The sequence below is a fragment of the Anomaloglossus baeobatrachus genome, chromosome 8, assembly GCF_048569485.1.
Source record: "Anomaloglossus baeobatrachus isolate aAnoBae1 chromosome 8, aAnoBae1.hap1, whole genome shotgun sequence".
Taxonomy (NCBI): domain Eukaryota; kingdom Metazoa; phylum Chordata; class Amphibia; order Anura; family Aromobatidae; genus Anomaloglossus; species Anomaloglossus baeobatrachus.
Genome location: NC_134360.1, coordinates 21,660,619 through 21,675,380, shown reverse-complemented (window position 1 = coordinate 21,675,380; position 14,762 = coordinate 21,660,619). Strand labels below are relative to the sequence as shown.

Here is a 14,762-nt window from a genome sequence, read left to right as displayed (position 1 = left end):
TTGATTAGGAATATCGGTTGACTGATCTAGCAATGCATATGAATGTGGGTGTACAGGAGGGTTTGCATTCGACTAACATGTGTAGAAAGTGAATGTCCACCTTTCGAGACCATGTCTAGCCAAAAAGCACAAGTGGCACCATCGTCTACATTTCACCAATGAGAATCGCTTTAGCAAACCGGGATAAAAACAAACCCACTTTGTGTTTTTTGGCTTTTTATCCCGATACAAGCCCTTTTGTGGGTGGAAGGGTGAATACTAGAAAAACTACTCTAACCATGTCTGCGTTCTCCGATATTTCCTATTCCGAGGTGGGTTTCATTGATAAATGGCGGGACACAAGCTGCACAATGTGGATAAGACCAGTATACACTGCACTGCGGCCACCGCCGCCGCTCACCACCGGTAATGATGCTGGTTATAATCCCATTATAGACCCTCAGGACGCCTGATGTGCGAATGCGGATTTTTTTTTTTTTCTAAATGCTTTCCGCAGCTGACAGCCAAATTCCCAGCTTGTCCTAATGATGACAGCCTCTGCCACATAAATTACCGGCAGTCTATTTATTGCAGCGCTAACTTAATGTTGCTGTAATTTACGGTAGTAAATTGTGTCTACCTGTCGTATTAGTAAATTTGCATTGGATGCGGACAAAGGAAATCTCATTTGGAACAATTAAAGATAAATAAGCGGATGTGGTCTGTCCTTAAAACCTGCCCATCAACGGCCTCTTGGCAAAGCGGGAGCGGCAACTATGTACACACAGGTTAATCATTACCGCGATATATACTAGTGTCCGCTCGCCACTTCACATAAAAAGCCGACCTTACAATATAACAACTGATGTGGAGATAGTTATAAGGAACCCAAAGGATTAAAATAATGAATCATTTCCTGCCATACGCAGGTCCGGACCGGTAATGAGCATCGGATGAGAAAATACAGGTGAAATTCAATATCATACTACAAAATAAAATGTCAAGGGGCAGATATATTTGGACTGACATTTCATACACCAGATACCAGGATAGGAGAAATATTTATCAGGATGGGGGACATATATACTAGGATAGGGGACATTTATCAGAAAGAGGGACATACAGTATATACCTGGATGGAGGACATATATACCAGAAATAGGGGACAGGAATACCAGGATAGGGGACATATTTATTAGAATGGGGGACGTATATACCAGGATGGGGGACATATATACTAGGATAGGGGACATATTTATCAGAAAGAGGGACATACAGTATATACCCAGATGGAGGACATATATACCAGAAATAGGGGACAGGAATACCAGGATAGGGGACGTATATACCAGGATGGGGGACATATTTATCAGAAAGAGGGACATGGACATACAGTATATACCTGGATGGAGGACATATATACCAGAAATAGGGGACAGGAATACCAGGATAGGGGACATATTTATTAGAATGGGGGACGTATATACCAGGATGGGGGACATATATACCAGGATGGGGGACTTAAAAATAAATAAATACATATTGGATTATATTGTACCCATTGAATTAAAACACTTTGGGCCTGTCAAAGTCTGAAAATGAAATCGATGCATATTTGCACCAAAATTTAGCACCATATTTTTGGATTTAGGCTGAATAAATGGTCTTAAAGACGACGAACCACCAGGATTTTCCTATATAAACTAAAGCCAGTGCTATACTGGCGCTATCATGCTGATTCTATACATACCCTTAGTTGTGAGATCGGATGTATAGTTTCTGAAATACAGGCAAGTAAAGTTTGTGAATTGCACGGTTATTTGATTAATTGGTGCAATAGAATATCTAATAGGTGGGTCGGATTTTCCTATTTATTCCCGCCCCTATCTGCCTGCCTGTCCTTCCTCCCCCTGTCTGCTTGTCCTTCCTCACCCCTGTAATAACAGAAACAGGAGGCGGAAGGACAGACAGCAGACAAAGGTGGGAATGACTAGCAAAACCCGACCCACCTATTAGATATTCTGTTGCACCTATCAATCAAATAACAGTGCATTTCACAAACTTTACTTGCCTGTATTTCCGAAAGTATACATCCGATCTTACAACTAAAGGTATGTATAGAATCAGCATGATAGCGCCAGTATAGCACTGGCCTTAGTTTATATATGAAAATCCTGGTGGCTGGACCTCTTTAAAAGTGACCTGTACTTTGTGCACATTTTAATGGTCTGGATTCAGTACCTTTTGATAAAGACCATAAAAATTAGCACCAAATAAGATCCATATCGCTGGAACTCTATATCGGATATTTTAATAAAAAAAGAAAAAAAAAAGGACTACTCTGGAGCAAAATCTGGCACTTTTTTACCTAGTGCCAGGTTTGGGCAAAGGGGTTAAAGAGAGCCTGTTTTAACAGCCATGACCAGTGTCACTTTAAGGAGCAATAACTCTAGGCAACATCACATTTGAAGTGACTTTGAGAGGCCTATGTGACAGAAAATACTCAAAGGTGACACCATTCTAAAAACTGCACCCCCCAAAGTACTCAAAACCACATCCAAGAAGTGTATTAACCCTTTAGGTGCTTTACCGGAACTACAGCAATGTGGAAGTAAAAAAAAAAAATGAAAATTTTACTTTTTCCCACCAAAATGTTGTTTTAGCTCGAATGTTTGCATTCTCACAAGTGTAACAAGAGAAAATGCACCTTATAAAAATGTGCTGTGCAGTTTCACCTGAGTATGCAGATACCCCATATGTGGTGGAAAACTACTGTTTGGGTGCACAGCAGTGCTTGGAAGGGAAGAAGCGACATTTGACTTTTGGAATGCAAAAATTGGCTGGAAAAGTTAGCGGACACCATGTCATATTTTGAAAGCTCTTGATGTGATTAAACAATGGAGCTCCCCCACATGTGACCCCATTTTGGAAACTAAACCCCTCAAGGACCTTATCTAGTATATAGGTGTGGTGTTCAGAACATTAAAACCCCTAGTGTTTCACATAATTTTATAACACTAGGCGATGAATATAAAAAAAAACAAAAACACATTTTTCCCACAAAAATATTATTTTTGCAAGGGTAACAGGAGAAAATGCACAGCACAATTTGTTGTGCAATATCTCCTGAATACACGAATAACCTATATGTGGTAGAAAGCTACTGTTTGGGCGCACACCAGGGTTCAGAATGGAAGAAGCGCCATTTGGCTTTTTGAACTCAAAATTGTCTGGAATCATTAGCAGGTGTCATTTAGTGTTTGGAGAACCCCTGATGTGCCTAAAAGCAGTGGAGCTCCCCCACAGGTGACCCCATTTTGTAAACAACACCCCTCAAGGAATTTATCTGGATGTGTAGTTCGCACCTTTAACTTCCAGGTGCTTCACATAATTTTACAACTTTGAATAGTGAATTGCGGTGCTGTATATGTACGGTGGTTTGCAGGATTAACTTACCGCTGCGCCATCTATGTACGGCAGATATCGTGAAGGCGTTAAAATTTAAGCCAACCCTCCTTTCCTATCCCGCCCAGCTAACCAAGCCCACTTTTCCAACACTTGGCGAGCGTTGTGTGAAAAGCAATTGTTTTTTGCTAATTTTCCACGTTTTGCAACTTAGACAACAGAGTCAGAATGGACTAATTTTAAAGGAAGTTTACACTGTAAGCGGCCCATCTGCTGAGATCACCACTGCATGCCAGAATGTACGTATTCATTTTCCATTTGTAATGGCCAGTCAGGCAGCAGAGCTGAGTCCCGTTCACTTGCATGAGGCCAACAGGCAGTTTTCTGCAAAGTAGAGGATTTCATACAGAGTAGATGCCAGAAGAGTCCTGGTCCCTTCGTTCTCATAGTTATGGTGGGTTCTTCCTTCAGAGCTCTAATAATTAGCGATGGCACACCTTAGCGATCGATTGCTTCCCCTTTAAATGTTTAGGCCATGAAAAAAATTCAGATACTCACCTTTCTAGAAAACAAATATTTGTAAAAAAAAAAAAAAAATATGGCCGACTAACTATGCATGGAGACTCGTGGATAAAACCTTGGCTAAGGGTGTGCTCACCCGAAAAGTGGCGGTCCATTGCTGCCATCACCTATATGGTGCATTTTTAATATGACTAAATAAACAGAGCCTCCTTTCTGGTTCTGATTTTGACCCGTTTTATATTTGACCCCGCTGACAAATGTTTTAGAATATATTCGACCACTTTTTTATCCAGCTACTGGTTTTCCGTCCACATGTCCACTATTTCTAGTACTGGCCTAAAACGCGTTCTGGTTTATAAATGTATTTATGTGACTTGTCATCCGAAATTTATACAAAAACACAGATCAGCATGAAAATAGCGTGTCCTTACCAGGCTCTGGCTGTCCGGTAACATGACGATGATCTGAGCATTATGATCCCATATCATCCTCCAGAAATCTTTAGTTGTGTGTGGCATGGGGTGCTGGGTGATGATGAACTCATTACTTCGTAAGTAGCCCTGGAAGTGAAAGGTAAAGCATTAAAGCAACAGAATTGTGATATTTTATTAGTAACAAGTACTAGTGATGTTTTGCTCCAAAAAAGATGTGAATTCCAAAATTTGCCACCAGCTCAGAGGAACCTGTTACCTGACTTGACATTTGTCATAAAACTCTACCTGTAGGCCCTTTTAGCTCTAAATGCAGAAGATCCCCCTACTCACCACAACCAGAGTCCACCTAGATCCAAACAATCCATCACCAACCACAAAAAAAAACAACTTCAAGAACCCTCCCACCACCACCACGACTATCTGCAAGCTAGCTAAACCCAACCCATTCCAGTAACTACACCGGGACTTTCCTCAAACCAACGACAAACCCAGTGAACCCCTCAGAACCTCAATCCACCTTCCACAATGTAGAGGAAGATTACTCCTCCAAAGCTAACCATAAAATGTCTGCCCCATAAACCCCCTCAGATCCTCAATCCGCCTTCAATAATGTAGAGGAAGATTACTCCTCCAAAGCTAACCATAAAAATGTCTGCCCCATGAACCCCTCAGAACCTCAATACCCTTTCCACAATGTAGAGGAAGATTATTCCTCCAAAGCGAACCATAAAATGTCTGCCCCGTGAACCCATCAGAACCTCAATCCACCTTCTACAATGTAGAGGAAGATTACTCCTCCAAAGCTAACCATAAAATGTCTGCCCTGTGAACCCCTCAGAACCTCAATCCACCTTCTACAATGTAGAGGAAGATTATTCCTCCAAAGCTAACCATAAAATGTCTGCCCCTGAACCCCTCAGAACCTCAATCCACCTTCTACAATGTAGAGGAAGATTACTCCTCCAAAGCTAACCATATGCATGGTATATCATAAAATGTCTGCCCCCTTCTCAACGGTCCTGCCTTTTATTTGGCTTCCCGTGCCTTCTCTGTAGACGTCCCCACCCCTATATCCGTCACACACACATTCTGTCACTCCACCTCACTTCCTTCGCAACCAAACTCTGTCATGTCAGCCTCCCTTCCAGACCTTTGGCCCCAAGTCCGGCCTCTCTTGACAAACTGCAATTCCTATCTCAACCACTGGGGGAGCACACAGACACATACAGCATAAACGCCTCCTATCAGAAGTATCACAAAATCATTTTTTCATTAATATCTGTTTATTTTGCGTCACTCAGGTTAAACAAAAAAAACCCCAAACCATAAAATGTCTGCCCCATGAACCCCCCTCAGAACGTCAATCCACCTTCCACAATGTAGGATTAAAAAAATAAAAATAATAGGACAATCCTTTAAGGTTTCATGATCATACTATCAAGAGAGCTCACTGCCCTACCCCACCGCCCCTGCCTCCTGCGACCCCGCACCACCACCGCCCTTCCCCCCCTCCTGTAAGACACCACTGGATTATAAGACTGACCCCATATTTATTTTTTTCCTCTAAATTTGGGGTGCGTCTTATAAAATGAAACGTACGATACGTAGGTTGAAAAAAAAGGTCCATCCGGGTCAACCTTCCTCCACCAATTATACATTATGCTTTGTGGTCTATAGAGACCACAATAAATTTTTAATATTATGGAACTGTTCCGTTCACATTCGGACCAAATCTGCCCAAAACAAATTTTGGAAGACTTTCACATCTGGAATTACCAATCAAAAATGTAAAAAGCACATTCCGTACCATGATATAAGAAGCGTTTATATAATCTGTTCCCTTCATTCCCGGTAATGGTGCTAGGCCCACTCTTGCACGTTCAGCTGAAAAAGATGAAAACATGGCTAGTTAGGCTTTGCTGACACACATGCCCCCCGCGCCCCGGACAAAACGAATACCGTGAGGATGAAGCGGGTATTGAATGTAGCGTTCTGTCCAATATGTAATAAGGTCTTATTTTCTAGATTCTACTGGTGGGATTACTGGACTCCGGTGAAATTGGTCTGAGCATGTGTGCAAGACTGGAAAATTAGATTGTGAGCCCCCTGGGACCAGGAGGGCAGCGCTAGTGAATATGTTATTCGTATTATGCTATGGAGTGTTTGGTGGTATATAGGTAACTGATTCTGTAAATATTCTCCTTAGAAGTTGCACAAAAAAAAAAAAAGCAAGCGCTCGCTTTAATTTCCCCTAAGTCACGGCGTCTTGCTTATCTCAATGTTCCTTCAGAAATTCTGTCTGGCTTTTGTAATAACATGGTATACATAACTCAATATACTGTACCCAACAGCAAAGAGATATTTGATTTCACAGAACTGGAGCAGCAAAGCGTTAGATTTACAGGGGTTTTAATATATCCAGTGAGATAACATTGGAAGTCCTTTATAAGAGACATATATATATATATATATATAAAAAAAAAAGTATTCATACCACGTGAACTTTTTTCACGTTACATCCACAAACTTAAAATTTATTTTATTGGGATTTTATGTGATCTAGGTATAACGGAAATGATACCTGATTTTCTAGATATTTAAAAAAAAAAATTATAAATCTGAAAATTGGGATGTGCATTTGTATTCAGCCCCCTGTAGTCTGACACCCCTAAATAAAATCCTGAGTGACCAATTGCCTCCAGAAAAGCAGACAGTATCCTGGGGGTATTCTCTATAAGCTTTAATCCATAAATAGTAAATGCAACATTTCACCCTACAAATGGGCTTTATCGAGCATATGATGAAGCCTATTTGTAGGGCGAAACATTGCATTTACTATTTATGGATTAAAAGCTTACGGAGCATACCCCCAGGATGCTGTCTACTTTTTTGGATTTATCGTATCAAGTAGATCACTTGGACTGACTTGCGTCCCTACTCCCATGGAGGAGAGGTTTACTTAAGATGCTGCAAATATACTCGGTTCAATTGGCTCTAGAAGTCACCAAATTAGTAAATTGAGTCCACCTGTGTGCAATTCATTCTCAGTATAACGGACAGCTGTTCTTTGAAGACCTCGTAGGTTTGTTTGAGAATCTTAGGGCTCAATCATCATCATGAACACCAAGGAACACACCAGACAGGTCAGGGATCAAGTTGAGGAGAGGAGGAAAGAAGGGTGAGGTTATAAAAAAAAATAGCCCAAGCTATTAACATCTCACTGAGCACTGGTCAATCAATTGTCCAAAAATGGAAGGAGTACTGCACAACTGCAAACCTACAAGACATGGATGTCCACCGAAACTGACATCCCAAGAAGGAGAGCACTAATTAAAGAAATAGCCAAGAGGGCCATGGTCACTTTGGAGGAGCCGCAGAGATCACAGCTCAGAAGGGAGACACTGTCCTAAGCAGTGTTCCCAAACTCCCGTCCCACCAACCGTGCACGTTTTCTGAATTTCCTTAGCATTGCGCAGGTGTTGGAATCATCACATTCAGTTGATTAAATGATCACCTCTGCAATACTAAGGACATGCACTCTTATTGGGCTTTGACGACTGGTGTTAGGGAACACTGGCTAAATGACAAATACTAGTCATATACTCCAAAATCTGGCCCTTATGGAAGAGCAGCAAGAAGAAAGACATTTTTCCAAGTGAGCCATTTGTAGTTTGAAAAAAAATCAAGAGTAGGCGACACAACGAGCATGTGAAAGAAGGTGCTCCAGTCAGGGTCAAAGTAAAACGCCATGTATAGTGGAAAACTAACACTGCACATTACTCTGAAAACACCATCCCCTCTGTCAGACATGGTGGAGGCAGCATCCTGCTGTGGGGAGGCTTTTCAGAAGGTATGCGAAGGACTTGGGTTCCCTATTGTCATGATAGTTGGAGGTCACAGCCGCCTGACCCCATAAGGATGAAACATTTAAAGGTTTCGCCTTTAAATATTCCAATGATGCCACAAGTTGCCCCATTTATCAACCTCATCTATAAGAAGATGCTACAAAGAACATCTCTTTTTTTTGGAGGACTTGGCACATTCATGGATAACATCAACATTGTGCAATACCTAATTTTGCCTGCGGGGGCAGTGTAGAAGAATTAAATACTTCCTACTCAGTTCCTCCCACAATTTGCTGCAGGGATCCCATACACCCTTCTCATTTCTTTATGGTAGGTCCAAGTAGTGACTTTTCAGGCACAGAAGGGAAACATTTAGGCCACCATCCACAATATTGGTATATATCATATAAAAAAGGACACTAAAAGCTCAACCAAATCACCACTCGATTCGTACATGGCACGACCGATGAATTTCTGTTCTTCTCTTTGTTACAGTCTTTCTGGGCGCTGAAGCATTCGACGTATTTTGCATTACACTGTGTGACCAGCTAAGAGATAGAGACAAAAAAAATAGAAATTAAAGATAAAGAATGTTCAACATTCAAAATGTAAAAGAAACAAAACACCTAAAAGACTATTCCCACCACTGGAGAGGTGAAAACGTTCTGATCAGTGGCAGACCCCTGCCAATCCGGAAAATGAGGGTAGGGTGGAGCAAAGGTCTCCATGTGATTGGAGCTGTATTGAGCATGTGCGACCCTGACTGGAGCAGCGGTCGCACATGCTCAATATGGCTTCATTTTCAACGAGGATTTTGAGCCATAATTTTCATGATCAAGAGGGTCACTGTGGACAGACCCACGACACTTAGTTTTTCTTACATAGGGACGGTGATTCCCCTACCCCATTCTCCTGATCAGTGGGGGTACCATTGGCCGGACCCAGTGATTAGACTTTAACCCATAGCCTAACATGGCCTTCATTTGAGTAGCCAGAAGCGATGTCATAGTTGCAGAGTGATGCACATATGTTAGGTTGGGCCGGTTACTCAAAAGAAGAAATGTGGTTGAGTCAGGCTGTTCATTGGATTCCTATCTGGCAACCACAGATTACTGATGGGGCCCAGATTAGGTCCTCGCACAGTTTAGTGGCTCCCACTCCATTCTGACAGGACATTTCAGTGCCCCATTTCTTGCCATTGGTGGGACTGTTCCCACAAATCGGACCACCATCGATCCTGTAGATAGGAGATTGTGTTCTCCATTGGGTTAATACGTTAAGATAGTTGGTTAAACTCTTGTTTGGCTGAAAATGATTTCTCCAATAGACCCCCTATAAGCATGGATTTCTGGACTTCCAGCATCAGGGAACCCACATATAGATTTTATACTAATGAGGTCAGAATGAACACTCAGTGACCCTCTACCGATTGCAGCCCATTTGGTCATGACCTTGAACCTGTAAATCCACATCAGTTCTTTGCACTTTAGGGGGGTTCATTGGGTTCCCATCTGGCAACCACAGATTACTGATGGGGCCACCAGACCAGGTCCTCACACCATTTAGTGGCTGTCGCTCCATTCTAACCGGGCATTTCAGTGGCCAATTTCTTGGCATTGGTAGGACTGTTCCTAGCAATCGGACCCGCATCGATCATGTAGATACGCGATAATGTTCTCTGTTGGGTTAACCCTTTAAATAGCTCTCGTATGGCTGAAAACTATTTCTCAAATAAACGCCCTGTAAGCATGCATGTTTAGTTGGGATTCCCCGACTTTGGGCATCAGGAGACCCCCAAACACATTATATACTAATTAGAGCAAAATGAACGCTCTGTGACCCTCTACCAACTGCCGACATGTGGCCCATTCCTGTGACTCCACAATCAGTTCTTTGCATTTTGGTCGTGGCTTCTAGCATAGATCTGGAATAGTTGGCTGTTTCAGCTGAATTAGGTTCATGCACGTTGGAGTCCGATTACTCCGAGTCGCAGGGCCACCATTGGCCAAGAGATGGGAAATTCTGCAGAGGAGCCCAGACATCTGCATGTAGAATGAGAAGCCAGCCCACCATGGGCCCAGAGATGGGACGTTCTGCAGAGGAGCCCAGACATCTACATGTAGAATAAAAGAGAAACCAGCCCACCATAGGCCCAGAGACTGGAAGTTCTACAGAGGAGCTCAGACATCTGCATGTAGAATAAGGAGAAGTCAGCCCACCATAGGCCCAGAGATGGGAAGTTCTGCAGAGGAAACCAGACATCTGCATGTAGAATAAATAGAAACCAGCCCACCATGGGCCCAGAGATGGGAAGTTCTGCAGAGGAGCCCAGACATCTGCATGTAGAATAAAGAGAAGCCAGCCCACCATAGGCCCAAAGACTGGAAGTTCTGCAGAGGAGCCCAGACATCTGCATGTAGAATAAATAGAAACCAGCCCACCATGGGCCCAGAGATGGGAAGTTCTGCAGAGGAGCCCAGACATCTGCATGTAGAATAAAGAGAAGTCAGCCCACCATAGGCCCAAAGACTGGAAGTTCTGCAGAGGAGCCCAGACATCTGCATGTAGAATAAAGAGCAGCCAGCCCACCATAGGCCCAGAGACGAGAAGTTCTGCAGAGGAGCCCAGACATCTGCATGTAGAATAAAGAGAAGCCAGCCCACCATAGGCCCAAAGACTGGAAGTTCTGCTGAGGAGCCCAGACATCTGCATGTAGAATAAAGAGCAGCCAGCCCACCATACGCCGAGAGACGAGAAGTTCTGCAGAGGAGCCCAGACATCTGCATGTAGAATAAGGAGAAGCCAGCCCACTATGGGCCCAGAGACGAGAAGTTCTACAGAGGAGCCCAGACATCTGCATGTAGAATAAGGAGAATTCAGCCCACCATAGGCCCAAAGACTGGAAGTTCTGCAGAGGAAACCAGACATCTGCATGTAGAATAAAGAGCAGCCAGCCCACCATAGGCCCAGAGACGAGAAGTTCTGCAGAGGAGCCCAGACATCTGCATGTAGAATAAAGAGCAGCCAGCCCACCATAGGCCCAGAGACGAGAAGTTCTGCAGAGAAGCCCAGACATCTGCATGTAGAATAAGGAGAAGCCAGCCACCCATGGGCCCAGAGATGGGAAGTTCTGCAGAGGAGCCCAGATATTTGCATGTAGAATAAGGAGAAGCCAGCCCACCATAGGCCCAGAGACTGGAAGTTCTACAGAGGAACCCAGACATCTGCATGTAGAATAAGGAGAAGCCAGCCCACCATAGGCCCAGAGACTGGACGTTCTACAGAGGAACCCAGACATCTGCATGTAGAATAAGGAGAAGTCAGCCCACCATAGGCCCAGAGATGGGAATTTCTGCAGAGGAGCCCAGACATCTGCATGTAGAATAAGGAGAAGCCAGCCCACCATAAGCCCAGAGACTGTAAGTTCTACAGAGGAGCTCAGACATCTGCATGTAGAATAAGGAGAAGCCAGCCAACCATGGGCACAGAGACAGGAAGTTCTGCAGAGGAAACCCGACATCTGCATGTAGAATAAATAGAAACCAGCCCACCATGGGCCCAGAGATGGGAAGTTCTGCAGAGGAGTCCAGAACTCTGCATGTAGAATAAAGAGAAACCAGCCCACCATAGGCCCAGAGATGGGAAGTTCTGCAGAGAAGCCCAGACATCTACATGTAGAATAAGGAGAAGTCAGCCCACCATAGGCCCAGAGATGGGAAGTTCTGCAGAGGAGCCCAGATATTTGCATGTAGAATAAGGAGAAGTCAGCCCACCATAGGCCCAGAGATGGGAAGTTCTGCAGAGGAGCCCAGATATTTGCATGTAGAATAAGGAGAAGCCAGCCCACCATAGGCCCAGAGACTGGAAGTTGGGCAGAGGAGCCCAGACATCTACATGTAGAAAAAGGAGAAGCCAGCCCACCATAGGCCCAGAGATGGGAAGTTCTGCAGAGGAGCCCAGACATCTGCATGTAGAATAAGGAGAAGCCAGCCCACCATGGGCCCAGAGATGGGAAGTTCTGCAGAGGAGCCCAGACATCTGCATGTAGAATAAGGAGAAGCCAGCCCACCATAGGCCCAGAGATGGGAAGTTCTGCAGAGGAAACCAGACATCTGCATGTAGAATAAGGAGAAGCCAGCCCACCATGGGCCCAGAGATGGGAAGTTCTGCAGAGGAGCCCAGACATCTGTATGCAGAATAAGGAGAAGCCAGCCCACCATAGGCCCAGAGATGGGAAGTTCTGGAGAGGAGCCTAGACATCTGCATGTAGAATAAGGAGAAGCCAGCCCACCATGGGCCCAGAGATGGAAAGTTCTGGAGAGGAGCCCAGACATCTGTATGTAGAATAAGGAGAAGCCAGCCCACCATAGGCCCAGAGATGGAAAGTTCTGGAGAGGAGCCCAGACATCTGTATGTAGAATAAGGAGAAGCCAGATGCCTCTTAATACACATCCTGCAAGAGTTCAGCGCACGAGACGTCAAGCGGTGGAATTTCATCTGCAGGGACACGAGCGTTTTCTCGTTGCGCGGCTCAATTTAATATTTGATGAGTACAACAAATCTGTACGCCGAGTGCCAACAGACGGTCTACAGGCATCCGCGCGGATAGAGATGGGAGGAAATGGAATGGTGGGGTTAATGCCATCACATGTCCGCATCGTGCCTTTAACCTGCCGAATATCAATCATTCTATTTCGCGGCCAGGAAGCGCTTCTCCCCGTGTTGTTTTTTTTAGGCTCCGGTGATGATATCATTACCCTGAATTGCTTCTCGAGCCTCGTCTTGCCTCCCGCTGTCGGTGTCAGGATGGTGTTCACGTAACTGTGCAGCTGGTTGGAACATACTTCCGTCTCTTTTCCCAAAATAGCCTCTAAGAGGGCATCGTGGATGAAGACATATTGTTCCTGAAAGAAAAAAAAAAAAAACATCGCAAAAGTCAATAACGAGCCGGCAACTGCAAATATGAAATAAAGGGGAATAAAAAATGGTGGGAGACTCCCATAGAAGTTAATGGAGATGCACTGCAATACTATACACAACCTACAGACAGATGTGGTGCGGTTTTCGGAAAAGAGCACCATGTTTCTCTTCCATTTAAAGGGAATCTGTCATCCGGTTTTGCCCCCTAATCGGAGAGCAGATAATGTAAGGACAGAGACCCTGATTCCAGCGATGTGTCACTTACTAGGCTGCTTGATGTAGTTTTGATAAAATCACAGTTTTATCTGCAAGAGAGGACTAGTAAACCTCCTACCAAGTAGTCCTCCACGTTCATGAGCACTGCACAGTGTACACAAAAAGCAGCCAATCCGTTTTGGGGGCGGGGTTATACGGAGATGATCATTCAGAGAACTGTTAGATCTGCAGTAGATAAGGTGATTTTATCAAAACTACAACAAGCAGTTCAGTAAGTGATAGATCGCTGGAATCAGGGCCTCTGTCACTATCTTATGCTGCTCTCAGAAGGGGTAGCAAAAGCTGATGATAGATCGCCTTTAATAATCAGGTGCCTTAAATGCCAGAATATCATACAATGCAATTTTTGCAAGTTGGATTCAGCAACAATTTTGCATGGTTTGATTTGTACAGATTTCAATACACATTGAATTTGTGGACTGTGGTCTTCAATCATCTCAGAGGAGCTAGAAAAAAAAAAACAAGCTCACTGATTGAGTCTCAGTTTACTCATTCTGCAGCCAGGAAAAGACACGAGAGAGACAGAAAGCGGGCGAGCGAGCGACACACAGAGCGGGCGAGAGCGACACACACACACACACACACACACACACACACAGCGGGCGAGCGAGCGACACACACAGCGAGCGAAAGAAACACACACACAGAGCATGCGAGAGAGAGACACACAGAGAGCGGGTGAGCGAGCGACACACACAGCGAGCAAGAGAGCGACACACACAGCGAGCGAGAGAGCGACACACACAGCGAGCGAGAGAGCGACACACAGCGAGCGGGCGAGAGAGAGACACACAGCGAGCGGGCGAGAGACACACACACAGAGCGGGCGAGAGAGACACACACAGAGCAGGCGAGAGAGAGAGACACAGAGCGGGCGAGAGAGACACACATACATAGAGAGCAGGCGAGAGAGACACACAGAGTGTGCGAGAGAGAGAGACACACACAGCGAGCGAGAGAGACACACACAGCGAGCAAGAGAGCGACACACAGCGAGCATGGGAGCGACACACACAGCGAGCAAGAGAGCGACACACACAGCGAGCAAGAGAGCGACACACACAGCGAGCAAGAGAGCGACACACACAGCGAGCAAGAGAGCGACACACACAGCGAGCAAGAGAGCGACACACAGCGAGCGGGCGAGAGAGAGACACACAGAGCGGGCGAGAGAGAGACACACACAGAGAGTGGGCGAGAGAGACACACACACACACACACAGAGCGGGCGAGAGAGAGACACGCACAGAGCGGGTGAGAGAGAGACACACACAGAGAGCGGGTGAGAGACACACACACACACACACACACACACACACACACACAGCGGGCGAGAGAGAGACACACACAGAGCGGGCGAGAGAGAGAGACACACACACAG

At 44.9% G+C, this 14,762-nt stretch overlaps 1 protein-coding gene across 1 annotated transcript in view; it reads right to left on the bottom strand.

Annotated features, from left to right (window-relative positions):
* Positions 1-14,762, bottom strand: part of PTPRG (protein tyrosine phosphatase receptor type G) — a 687,996-nt gene that overhangs the window by 30,746 nt on the left and 642,488 nt on the right. The window contains exons 22-25 of the mRNA XM_075321067.1: positions 12,943-13,089; positions 8,640-8,733; positions 6,148-6,224; positions 4,338-4,466 (exon numbers count right to left, since the gene is read on the bottom strand). Coding sequence (XP_075177182.1) covers positions 4,338-4,466; positions 6,148-6,224; positions 8,640-8,733; positions 12,943-13,089 — 447 coding nt within the window. The remainder of the gene's footprint in view (positions 1-4,337; positions 4,467-6,147; positions 6,225-8,639; positions 8,734-12,942; positions 13,090-14,762) is intronic.